The sequence below is a fragment of the Myotis myotis genome, unplaced genomic scaffold (genome assembly GCF_014108235.1).
Source record: "Myotis myotis isolate mMyoMyo1 unplaced genomic scaffold, mMyoMyo1.p scaffold_m19_p_18, whole genome shotgun sequence".
Classification (NCBI taxonomy): Eukaryota; Metazoa; Chordata; class Mammalia; order Chiroptera; family Vespertilionidae; genus Myotis; species Myotis myotis.
In genome coordinates this window covers 31,844,361-31,863,868 of record NW_023416322.1, presented here as the reverse complement: position 1 = coordinate 31,863,868, position 19,508 = coordinate 31,844,361, and the positions used below count along the sequence as shown (strand labels likewise).

Genomic DNA, 19,508 nt, shown 5'->3' with positions numbered 1-19,508 from the left:
TATCCCTCTTCCTTCCTCTCTGTAAAAAATCAATAAAATATATTTTTAAAAAATGAGTCAGAACACTAGAAAAATGTATTGTTAGGAAAATTCTTACTAATAATAATAGCTACTATAATATTTATGTAATTCTTTATAAGTTGCCAAACCCTTTCATATTAGCTATTTCATGTGATTAAAGTTGAGTATAAGTATACATTAGCCTCAGCCAATTCATTTTGTCTTCTGTGATTTGATTTGAGATGTGATTAGAAAGGCTGCAAATATCTCCCCCATCCACCTGCCATCTATTCCTGAATTTCACCATTAGGCATCTTTTTATGAAAATGGGGACATCCCTAGGTATTTCCATTCCCTGGCTGATTCTGTGCTGCATTATTTTGATGTTTTGCCAAGAAGCTTAACAGGGCATCACAATCAGCCCATCTTCTATCCCGTGATTCTTCCCCAGGATCAACTTTTATCAAAGTGAAAGTGAAAAAGGACAAACATAATTTTATAATTCATCTGAAAGACCCTAAGAAAATTGTGAAAAAGGAAAAAGAAGTGGATTATTCTTCAGAAGATGAGGAAGAAGCAAGAGAGGGAGAAAAAAATATTGAACTAGGTAAGCAGAGGCATCTCTGGCAGTAGGTAGGGGTTATCTTTCAGCAATGTGTCCATCCCGTCCACCTGACAGAAATACATGTGTGCCTCACATTCAGCGTGTAAGTTTCCCATCAGGGGAACTGAAGTGTTTTATGATTCTGGTTATATACATTCCCCTGTTGTAATGTGTATATACATTATATACATAGCCCATCTTTAGTGGGCTGCTTACTTGGTTTTGCCCCCTCTGGAGACCCAGCTTTTGATTCCAGTTGTCATATAGAATCCTCCTAGCCTGGCTACCTTTAGCAACACTGAGTTTGCAATGTCCATTGTGGCCTGAATTTTGCTGTATGCGCTTGTATCAGGTCCTCATTAGTTGACTCCTACTGAAGGTTTAACTTCTCTCCAATATTCATTGTAAATGAGGGGTTTCCTCATATGCTCTCACTATTATTTAGTTCTCTCTTTAGTATCAAATTTCTTAAGTTGCAGGAACAAGAGAAAAATCCTAAATTTGTCCAGAAGAGTCTACACCTGCCAGTAGATGAGACTTCCAAGTGGATGTCCATTGATTGTACACCAAGAAACTTCCTGATAATACCATTTAACATTTTCAGGAAACACCTAGTGGGGAAATTAATTGATTCTTGCCCAATGTGATGAGGGTTACACCTGAAAAATGAGATGAGTTCATTAATAAAATGTTTTGGACTCAAGTTAGTAATAAGAAACAGAACATGATCACAGTATTTTTCAAACTTATGAACACAATGTTTGACAAGTTTGAATGTACCCAAGAATTTAAAGCAAATTGTTAAATTATATTTGTTTTTTCTTAATGTAAAAATATGTTTATTATAAAGCATTAGGAAATATAGCAATATTTAAAGAACGTAACAGTGGCTAATAAGTCTACCATCCCAGCAGTAACCACTATTCATAGTGTGTTCCTTTCTTACTTTATTATCATGAGCATTTTCTTATTCATCAATGTTCTTAGAAAACAAGCTTTTTAAATGTTTTCATTTTAATTCATTGATATATATATATATATATCATAATTTACTTAACCATTTTCATGTGTTTGCATATTTAGTTGATTTCCACTTTGCATTGTGTTTTGCTTACATTTCTTTTTAATAAAATGGAAATTTCCTTGCTTCAATTTTGTCTTCCAGAAGAATCAAATGCAGAGAATAAAGTTGTCAGCAAGTCTGGATCTTTTTCTGCCACCTTGGAAAATGGAATCTGCCTCTCCATAAGTTACTATGGACCTAGCGGAAATGCGCCAGGTGAAGTAGACACGATAGAATGGATAGCGTCCCATGACCAAGGGTGTCTGCCCATCCTCAGTCTGCTCACTTGTTGAGAAACATGTTCTGATGTAATGCCCCTCATCTCCTGAAGAGTCAGAATATATGTGGATGTGCATACATATATGTGTGTATATACATAGAAAATAACAGCACTTTGAAATAACCTTTATCATATAGAATCTTATAATCACATAGACATATTAGATCATATATACACACATATATATTACAGTTATCTTTGTTAACTAGCCCATGAAAATAAGTCTGTTATTTGGTGCCAAAGAAAGCATGGTTTGCCAAGGAATCCTCTTGATTTTCTACAAAATAATATTTCTATGAATCCTGTGATTATAGAACTACTCATCGTGCTTCAGAACATTAGGCTTAAAGGAGCCATTCATTGGACATCTTGAAGGATTTCTTTACCCCGCTTTTAATAAACAAATTTTCCAACTGGAAGTTATTTCCTTACAAACCACAAAATAATATGTTGCTTTACCAAGAACTAATTAGAAAATCTTGTGGGTTCCCATGCATTTACAGGGATCTAACCACAACAGATTTTTTTAAAGTTTTAGAAAATAAAAAGATAATCCCTATGCTATATTGGCTTAAAACTGTGTCGATCGTGGTAATTTAATGATCTGCCTTACTATGGACTTCCGTTTCTGCAGACACACATTTCCGTGGATGATTATAATCCAGGGCCTTATATTGTGCCAAATATTGTAATCTCTACTGAGTTAGGGAGCCCTCTACATTGTTAGTATTTTTGTTTTGTTGGCTACCCTGTTCCTGTTGTGCCTGTTAGTTCCTTGAATGAACTACGCTTTCTCTTATCTATAAACTGTGCTTTCTTTTATCTATAACACACATCTCATGCTGTGTCACTTGCTCACAACACATTCTCCTCCTACATACACCACCACTTTCAACAATTAAATTTCCTCCCACACTTCAGGTCTCAGCATACAGGTTACTTGCACTGAGAAATGCTGCACAGATCAAGCAGCAGTAGCGTGTGAACTGGGGTTTTTAGGGGTGAGTGAGAATTGCCTAGGCAAAGAATCAAAGGCAGGGAATTCTAGGTGCCAGGAAACGTGTGTACCAACTATGTAGTATAAAGGCACAACAACTTTATGGAAAGGCAAACTATATACAGTAGAGCTAAAGTGTAGGTTGAATGAAGGCATTTGTGTTAGATGACCTCTCTCCTAGGTTCCTATAGTGCTCTGCACTTCCCATCAGAGACCTAACACATAACATTGTACCCAGAGGTTTCTTCTTCTGAACTTCCCATTAGTGCCTTGTAGTCTCACTCATCATTGGCTATCCAATTTATGGTACATAGTACTAGGTATTCAATCAATATTTACCGAAAGAGTATCTCGATGAGAATGAGAGGGAGGAGTTTCCAGCTGCCTGTAACTGGATGCCATTTGCTTATTTATATGTCTACTGTACTTCTAATGGGCCAGACGTAGAGAAATAGAGAAATAACTGGGCCAGTGGTAGAAATTATGTATAAACTGGGAACAGCTACAAAATACTTCAGACAGAAGGTAAAGCATCTGAGATGGGACTTTAGAGAGAAGTGGGGATTATCCAGACAAAGCAACAAGGAAAGGGAGTCCTAGGCAGTTAGAACCATTTATGCAAATACTTAGTGTGTAAAAGCATGACATCCTTACAGAGAGTGAAAGGTTGAGTGTGGCTGGAGTGGAGGAAGGTGAGCACTGCATGCCTGGGATGATTAGGGAGTGGCAGAGGTCTCTAAGTAAGGGACGCAAAGTTAAATGATCAGATTTCATTTTAGGAACATAATTTTAGTGACATTTTGGAAAGTGCACTGAAATGGTGGTATTGGAGGTGCCAGATACCAGTTAGGAAACTACTGCAATAATCCTATACAATAAAAGGAAAATATGCAAATTGACACTAAGGGCAGAATGACTGGGAATGACCAGTCGCTATGACACACACTCACCACCAGGGGCAGACACTCAACGCAGGAGCTGCCCCCTGGTGGTTAGTGCACATCCACAGGGGGAGCGCCGCTCAGCCAGAAGCTGGCTCATGGCTGCTCAGCGCTAAGGATGTCCGACTAATGGCTTAGGCCCGCTCCCCGCCTTCCAAAGGGCTCCTGGGCTGCCAGAGGTATGTCTGACTGCCAGCTTAGGCCTGCTCCTAAGCCGTCAGTTGTACATCCCCCAAGGGGCCTGGGCTGAGGGACCCGCCTCCCTGAGTGCATGAATTTTTGTGCACCAGGCCTCTAGTTAAGTATAAGAAAATGAGAATCTGAGCTAAGGTGCTAAGATTAGATAGGAGAGGCATGATTGGAGAGAAATTTCCCAGGGCTTGGTGACTGTTTGGATGTATAGGGCCCTGGTTGGCAAACTACAGTTCGCAAGCCACATGTGGCTCTTTGGCCCCTTGAGGGTGGCTCTTCCACAAAATACCGACTTCTGTACATGGGCCACGAAGTTTCAATCGCACTATATGTGCACGCCCACACATGGTATTTTGTGGAAGAGCCACACTCAAGGGGCCAAAGAGCCGCATGTGGCTCGTGAGCCGCAGTTTGCCTATACTATAGGGTGAATCAAAAGGAGAAAATGTGAATGATTTGAATGTCTAACTTGGGAACAGGGTGTGTGATTAGTAGCGGCATTGAGAGGGGTGCCCAGCTTGGGAGAGGACTTACTGAGTTTGAAATGTGTCCAGTATCACCACCAGGGGGAGATATCTTAATTTAAATATATTTTATTGATTTTTTACAGAGAGGAAGGGAGAGAGATAGAGAGTTAGAAACATCGATGAGAGAGAAACATCGATCAGCTGCCTCCTGCACATCTCCCACTGGGGATGTGCCCGCAACCCAGGTACATGCCCTTGACCGGAATCGAACCCAGGACCCTTCAGTCCGCAGGCCGACGCTCTATCCACTGAGCCAAACCGGTTCCGGCGAGGGGGAGATATCTAATAAGTAGTTGGAAATAAGGATCTGGGGCTGAGAAAAGAAAGGCCAAGTGTGGAGATGTAAATTTTGGAGTCATTAGCAGTACATCGATGGCAGTTGGAGCCCTGGTCCTGAAAGAGATCACTCATGAAGAGACTCAGCCCTGGCGAGCATTACAACCGCAAGTGATGTTTCACAGATATAAATGCCTGAGCCTCATTCCCAGAGAGTCTGATTCAGTAGGTCAAGGTGGGGATCTGAGCATTTGCTTTTTTGTTGTTGTTGTTTTGTTCCATGAGTAATTATCATGGACAGCCAGAGTAGAGGACATCTGTTGTATAAGGATAAGGGGAAACCCTCTGAAACTAGCAACATTTAACAGATTGACAAAAGAGGAAGAATCAGGAAAGGAGACTAAGAACAAAACGGACCCGAGAGAGAAAAAAGGAGATCCAGGTGGGAGTGTCAGCCTGGAAACCAGAGGAGGATAAAGTTCAAGATGTGAGGAACACAGTTTCTCCACAGATCAGCTCTCCTTTTAGAATTCTGACAATTTTTAAAAACCCAAATAAAATCAATCTGCTATGAGAAAATGTCTTTTACCATCTCAACTAGAAATTGTCTTTCTTGAATGTCCTTGTTTGTATCCCTTATTATGTTACTATTTAATATGTCCTTGTATTGAAGGTATTTGAGTGCAGATCTTATTTTGACTATTTCGGCTTCGTAAGTTCTTTTACATATTTTTTTATTTATCACTACTCCACATATTTTGTATATAATAGTCTCCCAATAAATATGTCTCAATTAAATGAAGAGATGGTTACTGCTCTATCAATATGCCTTTCAAATGTAGATGGAAAGGCAAGAACATGTGAAACAATGACTCCATCAAATATATAATTGCATTAACTACCTCAAATATTTCATCTATAATCCTGATTTTCAAATCAACTACATTATGCCTGAAATCTATCCAACTAATAAGTCACATTCAGCAAGGTAAAAATTATTGCCAACTTGTATAAATGAATGAGATGTAAATTTATTTAATAAACATATGTAATATGAATGTCTAATTTCCTTGTTTTCTTCTTATAGAGGAGAAGGATCCTCAGTTGGAAGCAATGTTGAATATCCCATCAGCACTTCTTCCAACAGTAATTCCTGTTATAGTGCCAGTTCCTCAAGTCAAAGGAAAAGGGAAAACAAAAGTCAAAGAAAAACACAAAGAATCTATTAAAGAGGAGGAGCACCCAAAAGAAGAAGAAAAAAAGGTGAGTGGACCTTGCCATGGATTCTAAAGTGTACTTCTGCCTCAATGTCAGCTCTTTAAAAATCATGAGTTACATCAATGTATTTTAACTTTCCTGTCCTTATAATCCCCGCGTCTTTCACAATTGCTATTTTTAATATCTAAGAACTCTTGAATTTTTCTTTCCCATAGCAACTTTTAATTTATTGATTGATTTGGAGGGAGCGGGGAGAGAGAGAGAGCTCTTCTGTTCCAATGTTGATTGTTGGGTACATGGGCACATGGCCATAGTTATCACTGAGCCCCCTTTCCTTTCTTGGTGCTCTGCCTGGTCAGATGAGAAGCGAGAAGTCTCATTGAATTTCCCCCTCTGAGGTGAAATTATAATATTCTACAAACCGCTGCAATCTCACTATGGCTATTCATTTGCTCCTCAGGTCTTTCCATTGTTTGTAATCAATATTAAAGGACTAGTTAGAATAAACTGAAGATCCAGCAATGGGAGGTCAGTGGAATGATTTTAGTGGCTAACAAAAGAAAGCCAAGTGGAAAGACAGAAATTATCATTAGGGATTGGATGTGTGCTCCAGAATAACTTTCATTCCAGAGCACACATAGCCAAACAAGGTGTTCAGGCATAGCTGGCATAAAATTAATTAGCATTTTTAAGTAGATACAACCAAATGCTCATTCATTTATAAATAGTTTTTTAATTATCTATTATTTTCACTTATTTTTATGAATACAAAATCAATGTGTGCTCATTATAGAAAAATAAGGACACATATCCTGATAGCATAATGTCTCTAGATTTCAAACTTTAGCAATTGCACAAAAAAGATATCAGGGAGATTGGTCTGCCTTTACACCTACATATGCAAACAGAAGCCTCTATCAAAGCCTAAATCAGGCCCCAGCTCCTCCATGACTTTTTCTCTAATTATTGGCATATTGAAAACTCCCTTTAAAATATATATAGTTTTATTGATTTCAGAGAGGAAGGGAGAGGGAGAGAGAGATAGAAACATCAGTGATGAGAGAGAATCATTAATTGGCTGCCTTCTGCACATACCCTACTGGGGATTGAGCCTGCAACCAAGGCATGTGCCCTTGACCTGAATTGAACCCAGGTCCCTTTAGTCCACAGACTGATGCTCTATCCACTGAGCAAACCAGCTAGGCCATAAACTCCCTTTTCTGAGGAAAGATGTATCAACCATTTGAGTACTATTTAACTGTTTCACATATCTGTGTGCCATTCTACAAGCAGGTTGTAAGTTGCATAAAGGGTGGAGACTCATTATCCTTACAAGGCCTTATCATCTTGGGCAAGTCATATCTTAAGCATTCAGCAAGTTTTTGCTCAGTCATAATAAATCAATAACTAATTTATAAAAAGATGAACAATTATTCACATGCGAAATTATTTACAGGAAGAAGTAGAACCAGAACCTGTTTTACAAGAGACTGTTTTTGTTCCCACCTTCCCAAACCTAAATGTGTCTTGCCCCAATGGACTCCTAGTGACCTTCATTGGGCAAAAAGAGTCAACAGGTGAGTGCTAACTGGGTGGGGTAGGGAGGCAGGGGAGCAAAAAGTCATGTAGAAGACAGTTAAATCACCATTGAAATTGTGTATTTTCCTGCCTATTATACACACTTGTTGATAATGAATAATAGGATAATAAATAATCATTTTTTTAAAATATTTTTTGTTGATTTCAGAGAGGAATAGAGAGGGAGAGAGAGAGATAGAAACATCAATGATGAGAGAGAATCACTGATTGGCTGCCTCCTGAATACTCCTTACTGGGGATCGAGCCTGCAACCCAGGCATGTGACCTTGACTGGAATTGAACCCAGGATCCTTCAGTTCGCAGGCCGATGCTCTTATCCACTGAGCCAAACCAGCTAGGGCTATACTATGGACCAGGAACTATCTAAGTACTTACCATATATAACAAAATACAACTATAAGCTAAGTCCTAATAATTCCATTTTACAAAATAAAGTGAGGCTTCAAGAGGTCATTGCCCAAGTCATTCAAGTCCTATGTGAAAGAAATAAAATGCCATTTTGGTTTAGTCATGGCAAAGCAAGTGCTCTTAACAACTACTGTGTGGCTCTATCTTCCTGCTTCTACAATGGGCCACGGATATAGTATTTTGCTGGTCTGGTCAAAAGAAAGTACAGTGAGATAAGTGCAGGTTAAATGATGAAGAAAACCTGTCTTATTCCCAGGTCAGTATATAATTTTATAGTCTACACAAAAATTTGTGCCCTTGGGGGGAAGGGGGGGTCCCTCAGCCTGGCCTGTGCCCTCTCGCAGTCTGGGACCCCTCGGGAGATAACGCCCTGCTGGCTTAGGCCTGCTCCCGGGTGGCAGAGGGCAGGCCCAATCCCTAGGTGCAGCCCCTGGTCGGGCTCAGAGCAGGGCCGATTGGGGTGTTGGGGCGCCGCCCCCTGTCATGCACAGAGCAGGGCGGATCGGGAGGTTGCGATGCCACCCCCAGTCACGCTCAGGGTAGGGCTGATTGGGGGGTTAGGGCACCGCCCCCTGTCACACTCAAGGCAGGGTCGATGGGGAGGTTGCGGCGCCACCCCCTATCATGCACAGAGCAGGGCCAATCAGGGGTTTGGGGCGCTGCCCCCTGTCACACACAGAGCAGGGCCCATCAGGGGGGTTGGGGCTCCTTACCCTGTCACGCACAGAGCAGGGTCGATCAGGGGGTTGGGGAGCTCCCCCCTGTCATGCACAGAGCAGGGCCCATCAGGGGGGTTGGGGAGCTCCCCCCTGTTACGCACAGAGCAGGGTTGATCAGGGGGTTGGGGAGCTCCCCCCGTGACGCACAGAGCAGGGCCCATCAGGGGGTTGGGGAGCTCCCCCCGTGACGCACAGAGCAGGGCCCATCAGGGGGTTGGGACGCCGCCACTGTCACACTCAGGGCAGGGCCGATGGGGAGGTTATGGCTCTACCCTGTCACACACAGAGCAGGGCCCGTGGGGGGAGGGCGGGTTGGGGCGCCGCACCCTGTCACACACAGAGCAGGGCCGATTAGGGGGTTGGGGTGCCGCACCCTGTCACACACAGAGCCACAGGGTGATCAGAGGTTGGGGAGCTCCCCCATATCAGGCACATAGCAGGGCTGATCAGGAGGTTGGAGCGCCTTCCCCTGTCACGAACAGAGCAGGGCGGATAGGGAGGTTGTGGCCTCACCCCCTGTCACACACAAAGCCGCAGAGTGATCAGGGGGTTTGGGTGCTGCCCCCTGTCATGCTGATACCGGTGCCAGGAGGCCTCGCGGCTCCGCTGATCCGGGTGCTGGGAGGCATATTACCCTTTTACTATATAGAATAGAGGCCTGGTGCATGGGTGGGGCTGGCTGGTTTGCCCTGAAGGGTGTCCTGGATCAGGGTGGGGGTCCCCACTGGGGTGCCTGGTCAGCCTGGATGAGGGGATGATGGCTGTTTGCAGCTGGTCACACACCATTCAGGGTGGGGGTCCCCACTGGGGTGCTTGGCCAGCCTGGGTGAGGGGCTGAGGGCTGTTTGCAGCTGGTCACACACCCTTCAGGGTGGGGGTCCCCACTGGGGTGCCTGGCCAGTCTGGGTGAGGGGCTGAGGGCTGTTTTCAGGCTGGCAGGTTACGGAAGCTCCCAACCACTCCTTTTTTTCTTTTTCTTTTTTTTAATTCTGGGCCAGCTTTAGCTCTGAGGCTCCAGCTCTTAGGCCTCCGCTGCTGAAAGTAGGTATCTGGTTTGTTTCGGTTCGAAACAATGTATAACTCCAGCTCCGACTCCAGCTCTGAGATACATTTGTTAAAATGTTTCAAACTGCAGGCTCAGAGGCCTGCAAGGCAGTTGGGGAATGTTGGTTTCCTCAGTCACTGAAGCAAGCAAGCCTCATGTTAGTTTCAAGCTGCCTGGCTGCCGGCCGCCATCTTGGCTGACAGTTAATTTGCATATCACCCTGATTAGCCAATGGGAAGGGTAGCGGTTGTACGCCAATTACCATGTTTCTCTTTTATTAGATAGGATTATTTCTATTGACTTTGCATATGGCTCCTAATCTATTAAGATGATTAAGTACAAGTGGGGCTTTTTTAATTAACCTGATGGGCCACTGAATTTGAATATTATTTACATAGAGACCCACTATTTCTGTAGAAGTAGGGAAGTGCAGCAAACCAAGCGCTGAACTAGGACTTGAGTTCTAACCAACTCCATGGCCCTTTCAATTATTGCCTTTGAACCATGTTTTTTTCATCTGGTAACTATTATATCAGTGGATCCTGATTTTTTTCACAACTAAGTATCATCTTTATTATAATTCCCTAATGTATGCCATATTTGAAAAGTGTAGCTATCAAAGGATGAGTATCCTATTAAAAACAATTTAATGTCATATTTACTTGCCAGACAAATGAAACTAGATGTAGTTGATCTCTTTTGTCTCAATATCACTTTTCATTAGGCTTTATATATTATTAGAAATAGACTATGGACTTTTGTTTCTATTTCCAAGGATTCTTAGTGGTCTGGGTTCTCTGTGAGGGGACCCACAGTGTGTGCTACCAAGACTAATGGCCACTAAGGTCTTTCGAAGTTAAAGATGCTATGAGTGTACTAAGAGAGATGTTTTCAAGTTCAAGGACATTTTGCTTATTTGCTTATTTACTTGTTCCTGTTATCAAACCCCAACTTAATACCTGTTTCACCTGTCTTTTCTATTAGTTTTATTATATAGTCTAACATTTTCATCCTTATGTGTAGGCAGACAATGGGGTTAATAATGACTCTGCCTGGAACACATAATCTCTTAAAAGTCTTTCATATATTGTAAATATCCTAATTTAAGCTTGAACATAACTACAACATAAACAAAGTAGCAATACCTTCGTCAGGGTCAGCCTTGGACATAGGCAGAGAAGGTCACACGAGTGACTTCCCCTGGGGCTCCAGGCAACCAGGGCACTCGAGAGGAGCATTTGGGCATCCAGAGTTTACACTCAGGTGACAGAAAAGGTGACATCTAAGGCAGCATTATTTTGCTTCTTTCCTAATTTTGCCCTGAGATGTCCTGGACTTCATTAGAGAGAATGGCTTACACATGGGGAAGGTACCTATTAAGTGCGTGTAGATGACCTTACTACATTTCACAAAGGCAGCAAAGAACCAGTACTCTGGGTCTCTGGCATATGTGGAAACTGCCCTATTACTTATATATAGACAAAAGAACAATAATTTTAAAAAAAACTAAGCAAGAAGATAAAATCCCAGCCACACAGCATTGCCCAGTTCACAGTAGGCTTCTTTTTTCTTTAAGATAAATATGTTAAGGATGAGGAACCCACTTGGGACATCATGGTCCGACAGAGCTACCCCCAGAGGATAAAGCACTATGACTTCTATAAAACGGTGCTGCCCCCAGTGGAGCAGGAGGCATCAAGGGTTATCACCAGGCAAGGCACCGTGGTCAAGTATATGCTGGATGGATCCACACAGGTAAGAGGATGTGAGATAAAGTACTCTTTCCTGCTGCAAAGTAAAATACAAACAAGCTATGGGTAAGGAACAGTACTGTGACATAGAAGAGGAACAACTCATTTGAAAATAGAATGACACTTGAAAATGACAAATAAAAAGTAGTATAGTGAGAAGAAAACACACTATCTGTGCCATACAGGATACAAATAAACATATCATTGTACATATGATCCAAGATTATAGACTGAACACAGAGTTTACCTTCTCTCCCTCTCAAAGCACCTTAAAATACTAGAAAAATACTTTTAAATAGCAAATTCATAACTGTACTAGAGAACAACACAATGTGTCATCAATGGATCGGAAGGCTTAGAGAATTGCTAAAAAATTCAAGTCAGATGGAATTCAAATGATGGAGAAACAAATGCAAAGTTTAAAACATATTAAAAACAAAACCACCAAAATTTTTTAAATGGGAGTTTTAACACAGATGTTTCACAAATGGAGCTCTGGGCTCAGAAATCAGGGCAGTACCCCAGGTAACTCACTGCTACCTGGAGGGTGAAACCAGAAACCATAATACCCGGAAGCCATGTGCCCTGCTCCATCCCTCCCCAAGGAAGAGCATCCTCTGACCACATATGGCCCCAAGAAGGGAGAGGGGTTCTCAGTGAAAAATATGGCCGTGTACCCCAATCACCACCTTTGGGACAGAAGATCGATGTTTCTCTCTCTCTCTCTCTCTCTCTCTCTCTCTCTCTCTCTCTCTCTCTCTCTCTTCAATAAATTAAAAGTTGCTATGGAAAAAATAGAGTTCTTAGATATTAAAAATAACAATTGTGAAAGATGGGGGGGGCTGGATTATGAAGAACAGATAAATTAAAAAACATTGAAAAGGAATCTATATGATTAAATTTCCAGAAGAAGAAAATGAAGGGTCGGGGGGGTGGGGGGGGGGAGAAATAATGAAAAACAATATAGTAAATTTTCCTAGAGCTTAAAAAATACTTTAGATTAAACAGGACTACCAAGTACCAATCAGGATTGATACTAATTGTTTAAAGATTACTTAGATATATCATAGTACAATTTTAGGACTGCATAGTAGACAATCCCAAAAGCTTCCTGAGAAAACCAGTTACATATAAAAGAATTAAAATGGACTTCTTATTAGCAACACTGACAGTTCTTGTTCTGTTATTTGGGAGGCTATCAATACTGATACTGGATAGAGTATGTATCAATAGTGCCTCTGGATACAATATATACTAGATAGATACTGATAGAAACTAAGCATTGAAATATGTGATAAAGTTTTAAATGTAGTCAGAAAAATTGAAACTGGATAATTTCCCAATTACATAGGGGAAGGGTGAATAAAGAAAAAAACATTTTAAAAAGTCAATCTAATAAAAGACAGGAAATAAAAAAATAAAACAAATAGCATAGAAGGTGAGTGGAAAACAAAGTAATATGTTTGTGCTGGTTATGAACCTGTAGACTCTGAGTTCCAATGTTGAGTCTGGAAGTCTGCAAATAGCATTTCTGTGGATTCATTTTAATCTATTACAGCTTCACCCACACTGTTAATTGTTAACCAGCCTCTTCCTTGCTTCTGAGAATGCTGGATTTATGCTTTTCCTTCAGATTCTCTTTGCAGATGGCTCTGTGAGCAGTAGTCCCGATTCAGGGCCTGTTTGTCCTCCTGTTGAAATGTCAGTAACTCCTCACAGTGGAGACTTGATGGACTCGGTTTCTCAGCAAAAGTCAGAAACAATACCATCAGATATTGTCATCCCAAAGAAAGGTAATAACCAAAGCGTCCAGTGGATTTAATAGATTTTGTAAATACAGGGTGGAGCAAAAGTAGGTTACAGTTGTTTGTATGGAAATAATACAATAATTAATAAATAAGAACATAAAAATAAACTTTGTTTTGCATACTCACAACTGTAAACCTCCCTATGCCCCACTCTGTATTAAATCAGCTAATTCTCATATCAACCCTATGAAGTACATATTTTAATGATACCAATTTACAGATGAGGAAATTGAGACATGAGACACAGAGAAGTAACTTCCTTGAGGTCTCTTAGCTAGTAAGTGGTAGAGCTGGGATTTGCATCTGAGCAGCTAACCTCTGACTCACACTGTCTTTCATGTGTTACAATTTTTTCTCAATTTCTCATAGGCCTTTAATGATCTGAGACCAAGATTTAGTCTTTTTGTCAATTTCACACATCGCATCACAGTGCCCTGTAATCTTGTATGGAAGCAAAGTGAATTCCTTTTTTGTTAACTCAGAATTTAGTGAAGCAGAGTTTCCTTTGGCAGTAGCAGAAGGCCCCTGGTAGAAGGGAACTGAGGGCTCCCTGTAGCTTTCTAAACTTCCCGGCTCAAGGGCTCCCTCTCTTGTTGATTCCAGGACTTGGTGTGCAGGTGGTCTGTGTAGCCTCTTCTCTAACGGCCCATCCTGGTTCCAAAGGGCTTCTGCCTCCAGCAGGTGTACTCCAGGTTTCTTCACAGCCCTTCCATCTAGGGCAATGCATTCGCTTTTGTTTTTTCTTAACTCATGTGTTTTTAGGGAAATTTTAGTTGTACAGAGAAAAATGAGCAGAAAGCACAGTACAGGGAGTTCCATATACTTCATCTCTTCCTGCCTCACAATTTTCCCTATTTTTAAGATCTTGAAAGTATAGTACATTTGTTACAATTGATGAACCAGATACATTATTATGAACTCAGGTCCGTAGTTTACAGTAAAGTTCGCTTTTTGTGTTGTACAGTTCTATGAGGTTTCACAAAGAATAAGGCCATGAATCCACCATTAGAGGGCACACAGTAAGTTTCATCACCCTGAAAATCCCCTCTCCTGCACTTACTCATCCTTCTCTTCTCCTCCAACCTGAACCATTCCTCACAACCACTGATCTTTTCAATGTCTCTGTAGTTTTACATTTTCTACAAGGCCATGTAGTTGGAATCCTCTAGTATGTAACCTTTTCAGATTGGCTTATTTCAGTTAGTAACATACATTTAAGATTCCTTCTGGACTTTTCATGGCATGAAAGTTCATTTGTTTTAATTAACAGAATAACAGTCTGTTATATAGATGTGCAAAAATTTGTTTATCCATTCACGTTTTGATGGATATCCAGGGTGACACAAAAGTAAGTTCACAGTTGTTCATATGGAAAATAATTCAGTAACTAATAAGTAATGGCACAAGAATAAACTCTGTGTTTCATGTACTCACAGCTGTATGCCTCCTTTTGCCCTACTCGATTGGTGGTGTCCAGTGTTTTGGCAATTGGGATGAAGCTGCTTTTACACATTTGCATGCAGGTTTTTATATGAACAATAGAGGCCCAGTGCATGAATTCATGCATGGGTGGAGTCCGGCCAGCCGGCCCTGATCGGTGTGGGGGATTTAGATTGGGGGTGGGACCTTCCAGGGGGAAGGGCCACAGTCATTTGGCTGGCCAGCCCTGCCCCCGATTGCGGGGGGGGGGGGGGCCCTGAAGGTAGGGCCAGCCAGCCCCTCCCCCTGGTCAAACTCCCTGTCAAGAGGGACAATTTGCATAGTAGCCTTTTATTATACAGGATATTTTCAGTCATTTATATAAATACCTAGGAGCATATTCCATATATGTTTAGCTTTGAAAGAAACTGCCAGACTGTCTTCCAAAGTGGCTATATCATTTTTGCATCCCCACCAGCAATGTTTGAGAGTTCCAGTTGCCCCACTTTCTTATCAGCATTTGGTGGTGTCAGTTTTTTGGATTTTACCCATTCTAATTGGTCTGTAGTGATATTTCATTGTTGTTTTAATTTTAATCCCTAATGATATGCTTATTTACTAACCATATATTGTCTTCAGTGAGGTGCCTATTGATATATCTTGCCCATTTTTAAATAGGGTTGCTTTCTTAGATGCATCCATGATTAGAGGTTGTATTTTACCAGTGCTTCCTAAACACCTGTCATGAAAGGACCACCCCTATCCTGACCCCTGGCACATTCGAAGCCTTTCCTCTGCATTTTGTTCAGGATCCTGTTCCATTCATCTTAGATACTGCCCACACGAGTTTGAAATTGGAAAGTGTGATCCAGAAGATATAAGCAAAACTCAAAGTGCAGAAATGGGCTAGAATACGTATGATGTCATAGAGAGTGAATTGTATATATGCACGTGTATATTTGGAGGAAGGTGACAAGAATCCAGCCAAAGTTCAAGTACCAAGATTAAGATATTCATGACCTGATATTTTCATCATTTGAGAAATAATATAATTGAGAAATACTACTTAGAATTTCTGTGTCACAATGTCTTTTATACTGAACTAAACAATGAATGATTCATATAATCGACATTATAGTTATATTGTTGTGTTTGATTTTACTTAAACTTCTGCAGGAAAAAGTCACAAAAATCAGTCTGCGGTGTTACACAAGAGTGAAATCCATGAACCTCCCATAGAAACGGTTCACATAGTGACTCCAATGGAGGCTCATGTGGGCACCTGGTTTACAACTACACCTGAAGGGAATCGGATTGGCACCAAAGGATCCGAAAAAATAGCAGGCTTAGCACCATTTTTATCTTTTCAGGCCACAGATCCTGTCACTGGAACGGTATGGCAAACTGTTTATATTGAAAAATTACCTAAATCATGAGAATTTTGAAACAACGCATAGAACAGTGCCTGAAAAGAGTAAATTTTCAATAACAATTTTTTAAATAGTTAATAGTGGGTAGGTTGGTGAGTGGGTGGGTGGGTGAGTATGTGGATGGATGGGTGGATGGATGGAAGGAAGAATGAATGGATGAATAGATGGATCTTTCTCCCCAAATCTAAAACATTTTGCCATTTATTTAACCAGCATAGAACATCATCATAAAATACTAATTTTTGAAATGGAGACAGGTAATGAATTTTCTATACCACTCTTAAGACATATGATTAATAATGTCATTATTTCCTTATGTTGAATGCATTTGTGTATATGTCTTACCTCATAGAAATAAGGGCCTATGCCTTATTATTAATTCTTTGTGTGCACCTGATGTGAGTGGTAGGAATTTGTTCATGAACGTTGATTTCAAAGAACTTAATATATTTAAGAAAATTCTCACATTAAAAAATTCAAGACACCACAGAATAACTGTACAAAACATTTCATTTGTAGCATAAAAATAGGTACCTTATGAGTGATATAGAAAATAATGGTTTTGTTTAGGATGTGGAATTGAAATTCCTCACATGAATAATAAATAGCACCTTCTATATGCAGGACTTTTTGTTAGGGATTTTGCAAACATTATCTCATTAGTCCTTACACCAATGAATATTGTTATACTGATGAGGAAATTGAGTCTCAGCAAGTTACATAATATGGTCAAGAGTATGCATCCTGGAAGTGAGAGAGCCAGGATTAGAACAATCATTGGTGACTGAACACTGGGCTCTTTCTATCCCTCAGATAGTCCTCTGACACCCTCTGAGTCTAAACAAGACGAAGAATTTCCTAGGTGTCTTATCTCTGGTTTGTGGACTTCCTACCCATTTACAACCATGTGCTGCTGGTCAAAGCAAAATGTCTGCTTGCTGTTGAGATGACTTACATTATCTACTAGAACAGAAGAGATTATGGTTTAAAACTGACAATCAAACTACCAGAACACAATTGGCATTCATTTCAACTGCATTTCCTCAGCTTTAGGGAAGGATATCAGTGTGGTCAATGCAGCAGCCTCATCCAGCTGGGAGGCCCAGCCACCAGCTACAGACACTCCTTCTGCTACCCTCAGGCCCACACATCACTGCGCAGCCACCCACAGGAGTATGTGAGGGTACGGACCAACCTGGCTCAGAGAAGCCTCAGCCCCTGCCCCCACCAATCCTCATGTTCTGTTCTGATGAAACGAGACAACCCACATAACATGCATGACAGGCTCAGCAAGCCACACTCACCTTCAATCTTTAATTTCCAAGGAAGCATGTCCTGGGGACATTTCCCCAGCCAGACCAGGGTCAGGCCAGTCCTGATGTTAAATTTTCACTCACAACTATGTGACCGTGAAAGGAGCATCAGTTTTGAAGTCAGAAGGCCTTAATCCAGCAGCAGCCCTGGCACTTGCCAGGTGACCTTGAGCAAGTATCTTAACCTCTTCTCAACCTAAATGTTCAGCCTTCCAGGTTTGTTGTAAAGGTCAGACCAAATAGATAAGATAAAGCTTCCACTTATAAATACATAACCAGGCATTGATGATATTCCCCAGGGTGTGAAAATGAGCGCACTTGGGATTGGCCACTGACCAAACCAAATGCCCTGCCTTTGTGTCCAGGTTATGACCACTCGGGAGGACAAAGCAATCATCGTGGAGAAGCAGGATGGCACGCGGATAGTGGACCATGCTGATGGGACCAGAATCACAACCTTTTACCAAGTTTATGAAGATAATTTTATTCGTTTGAGTGATCAAGAAATAAGTATGCTTTTTTTTTTCAAGTATGTGACATTATTTTATAAGTCTCTAGAATTTGATAGGCAGAGAGATAGCAGCTCTAGTTGGCTCATGGGTAGTAATAGTGGCTTTTCCATTTTCATTCCCAAAAACCTATAGTCTGCTATGGTGGCAACTAAAAGTTAAAAATCATGACTCAACTGTCCTGGACATTAGCTCTCAGACTTAATTTCTTAGATCTTTAAGGAATCAAATTTGAATAAACAGGTGAACTCAGCTAGGCCCCCCTTCAATTCCAAGCATGCCTCAGGCCAGCTGCAGCTGCTAAGCAACTGGCACCTGTTCAAAGATTCTAAACGCCTACCAGCCTTCCTAACCTAAATCTGAACAAGATTTTTAGAGAAAAATTATTACCTGACTTCCTTTTCTTTAATTCCAGAGTTTATTTCATGCATTAATGCTTCATTGCCAAATTAAGTGCAATGAAATTGGCAAGTGAGTGGGAAAAGCGGGTGTCTTTATGCCCCACTAGACAGAGTGATAATTAAGAGTCAATTGGGAGGGCAATTTAAAAATATCTAGGAAATTGTAAAGGTACCTATCATAGGATTCACTAACTCCACACCTGGGTAGATATAGAAAAACACTCTTATGCATTTATATAAGGAAATAGGTGCAGGGGTGCTATTTACAACACTGAGTATAATATTAAAATATTGGAAAGCATGAATGCCCATCAACAGCAGAACAGAAAAATAACATGTGGTATATACTTACAAAGGAATACTATATAGCAGTTGAAAGGAAAGAAGTGCACACACAATATACATGTACACACAAATAAGTATATCAAAATGGCTAAAGGTCTCAAAATAAGGCTGAGAAAAGCAGTTGCAGAATGATACAGAGTAACATATAACATGCAAATTTAAAGCACGCAAAATATTATACATTGTTTTGGTACGCATCTACACTAATAAAAGGGAAATATGCAAATTGACTGTACCTTGCCCAACAGCCAATCAGGAGTGAGTATGCAAATTAACCCAACAAAGATGGTGGGTTAATTTGCATACACAGGTGCCAAGTGGCCAGGGGCAGGGCGGGATGCAGGCATTCCGCACCACCTCAGCTGCTGTGGGCCTCTGGGCAGCGTGGAAAGGCAGAAAGGCGGCTCCACCTGGAGCGAAGGCAGTGCCGGCAGCCAGGGGAAGGAAGGCCCATTCTTACACGAATCTTCGTGCATCGGGTCTTCATATAAAAGTATACATATGGATTGCAAGAGAAGGGAATAAACTGAGAATAAATTCTTATGTACATATTAAAAATGTTGAAGCAAATATAGCAGAATATTAACAAGTGCAAATGTTGATTGAGTAATTATGCTTTTCCGGATGTTTTCAATTTTTCAAAGTAAAAATAGTAGTGAGAAT

At 41.0% G+C, this 19,508-nt stretch overlaps 1 protein-coding gene across 1 annotated transcript in view; it reads left to right on the top strand.

Annotated features, from left to right (window-relative positions):
* The window catches only part of SPAG17 (sperm associated antigen 17), a 140,518-nt gene that overhangs the window by 88,572 nt on the left and 32,438 nt on the right, over positions 1 to 19,508 (top strand). Inside the window, exons 23-30 of the mRNA XM_036343930.1 lie at positions 452 to 607; positions 1,770 to 1,883; positions 5,968 to 6,143; positions 7,555 to 7,675; positions 11,446 to 11,624; positions 13,254 to 13,413; positions 16,024 to 16,241; positions 17,956 to 18,100. Coding sequence (XP_036199823.1) covers positions 452 to 607; positions 1,770 to 1,883; positions 5,968 to 6,143; positions 7,555 to 7,675; positions 11,446 to 11,624; positions 13,254 to 13,413; positions 16,024 to 16,241; positions 17,956 to 18,100 — 1,269 coding nt within the window. The remainder of the gene's footprint in view (positions 1 to 451; positions 608 to 1,769; positions 1,884 to 5,967; positions 6,144 to 7,554; positions 7,676 to 11,445; positions 11,625 to 13,253; positions 13,414 to 16,023; positions 16,242 to 17,955; positions 18,101 to 19,508) is intronic.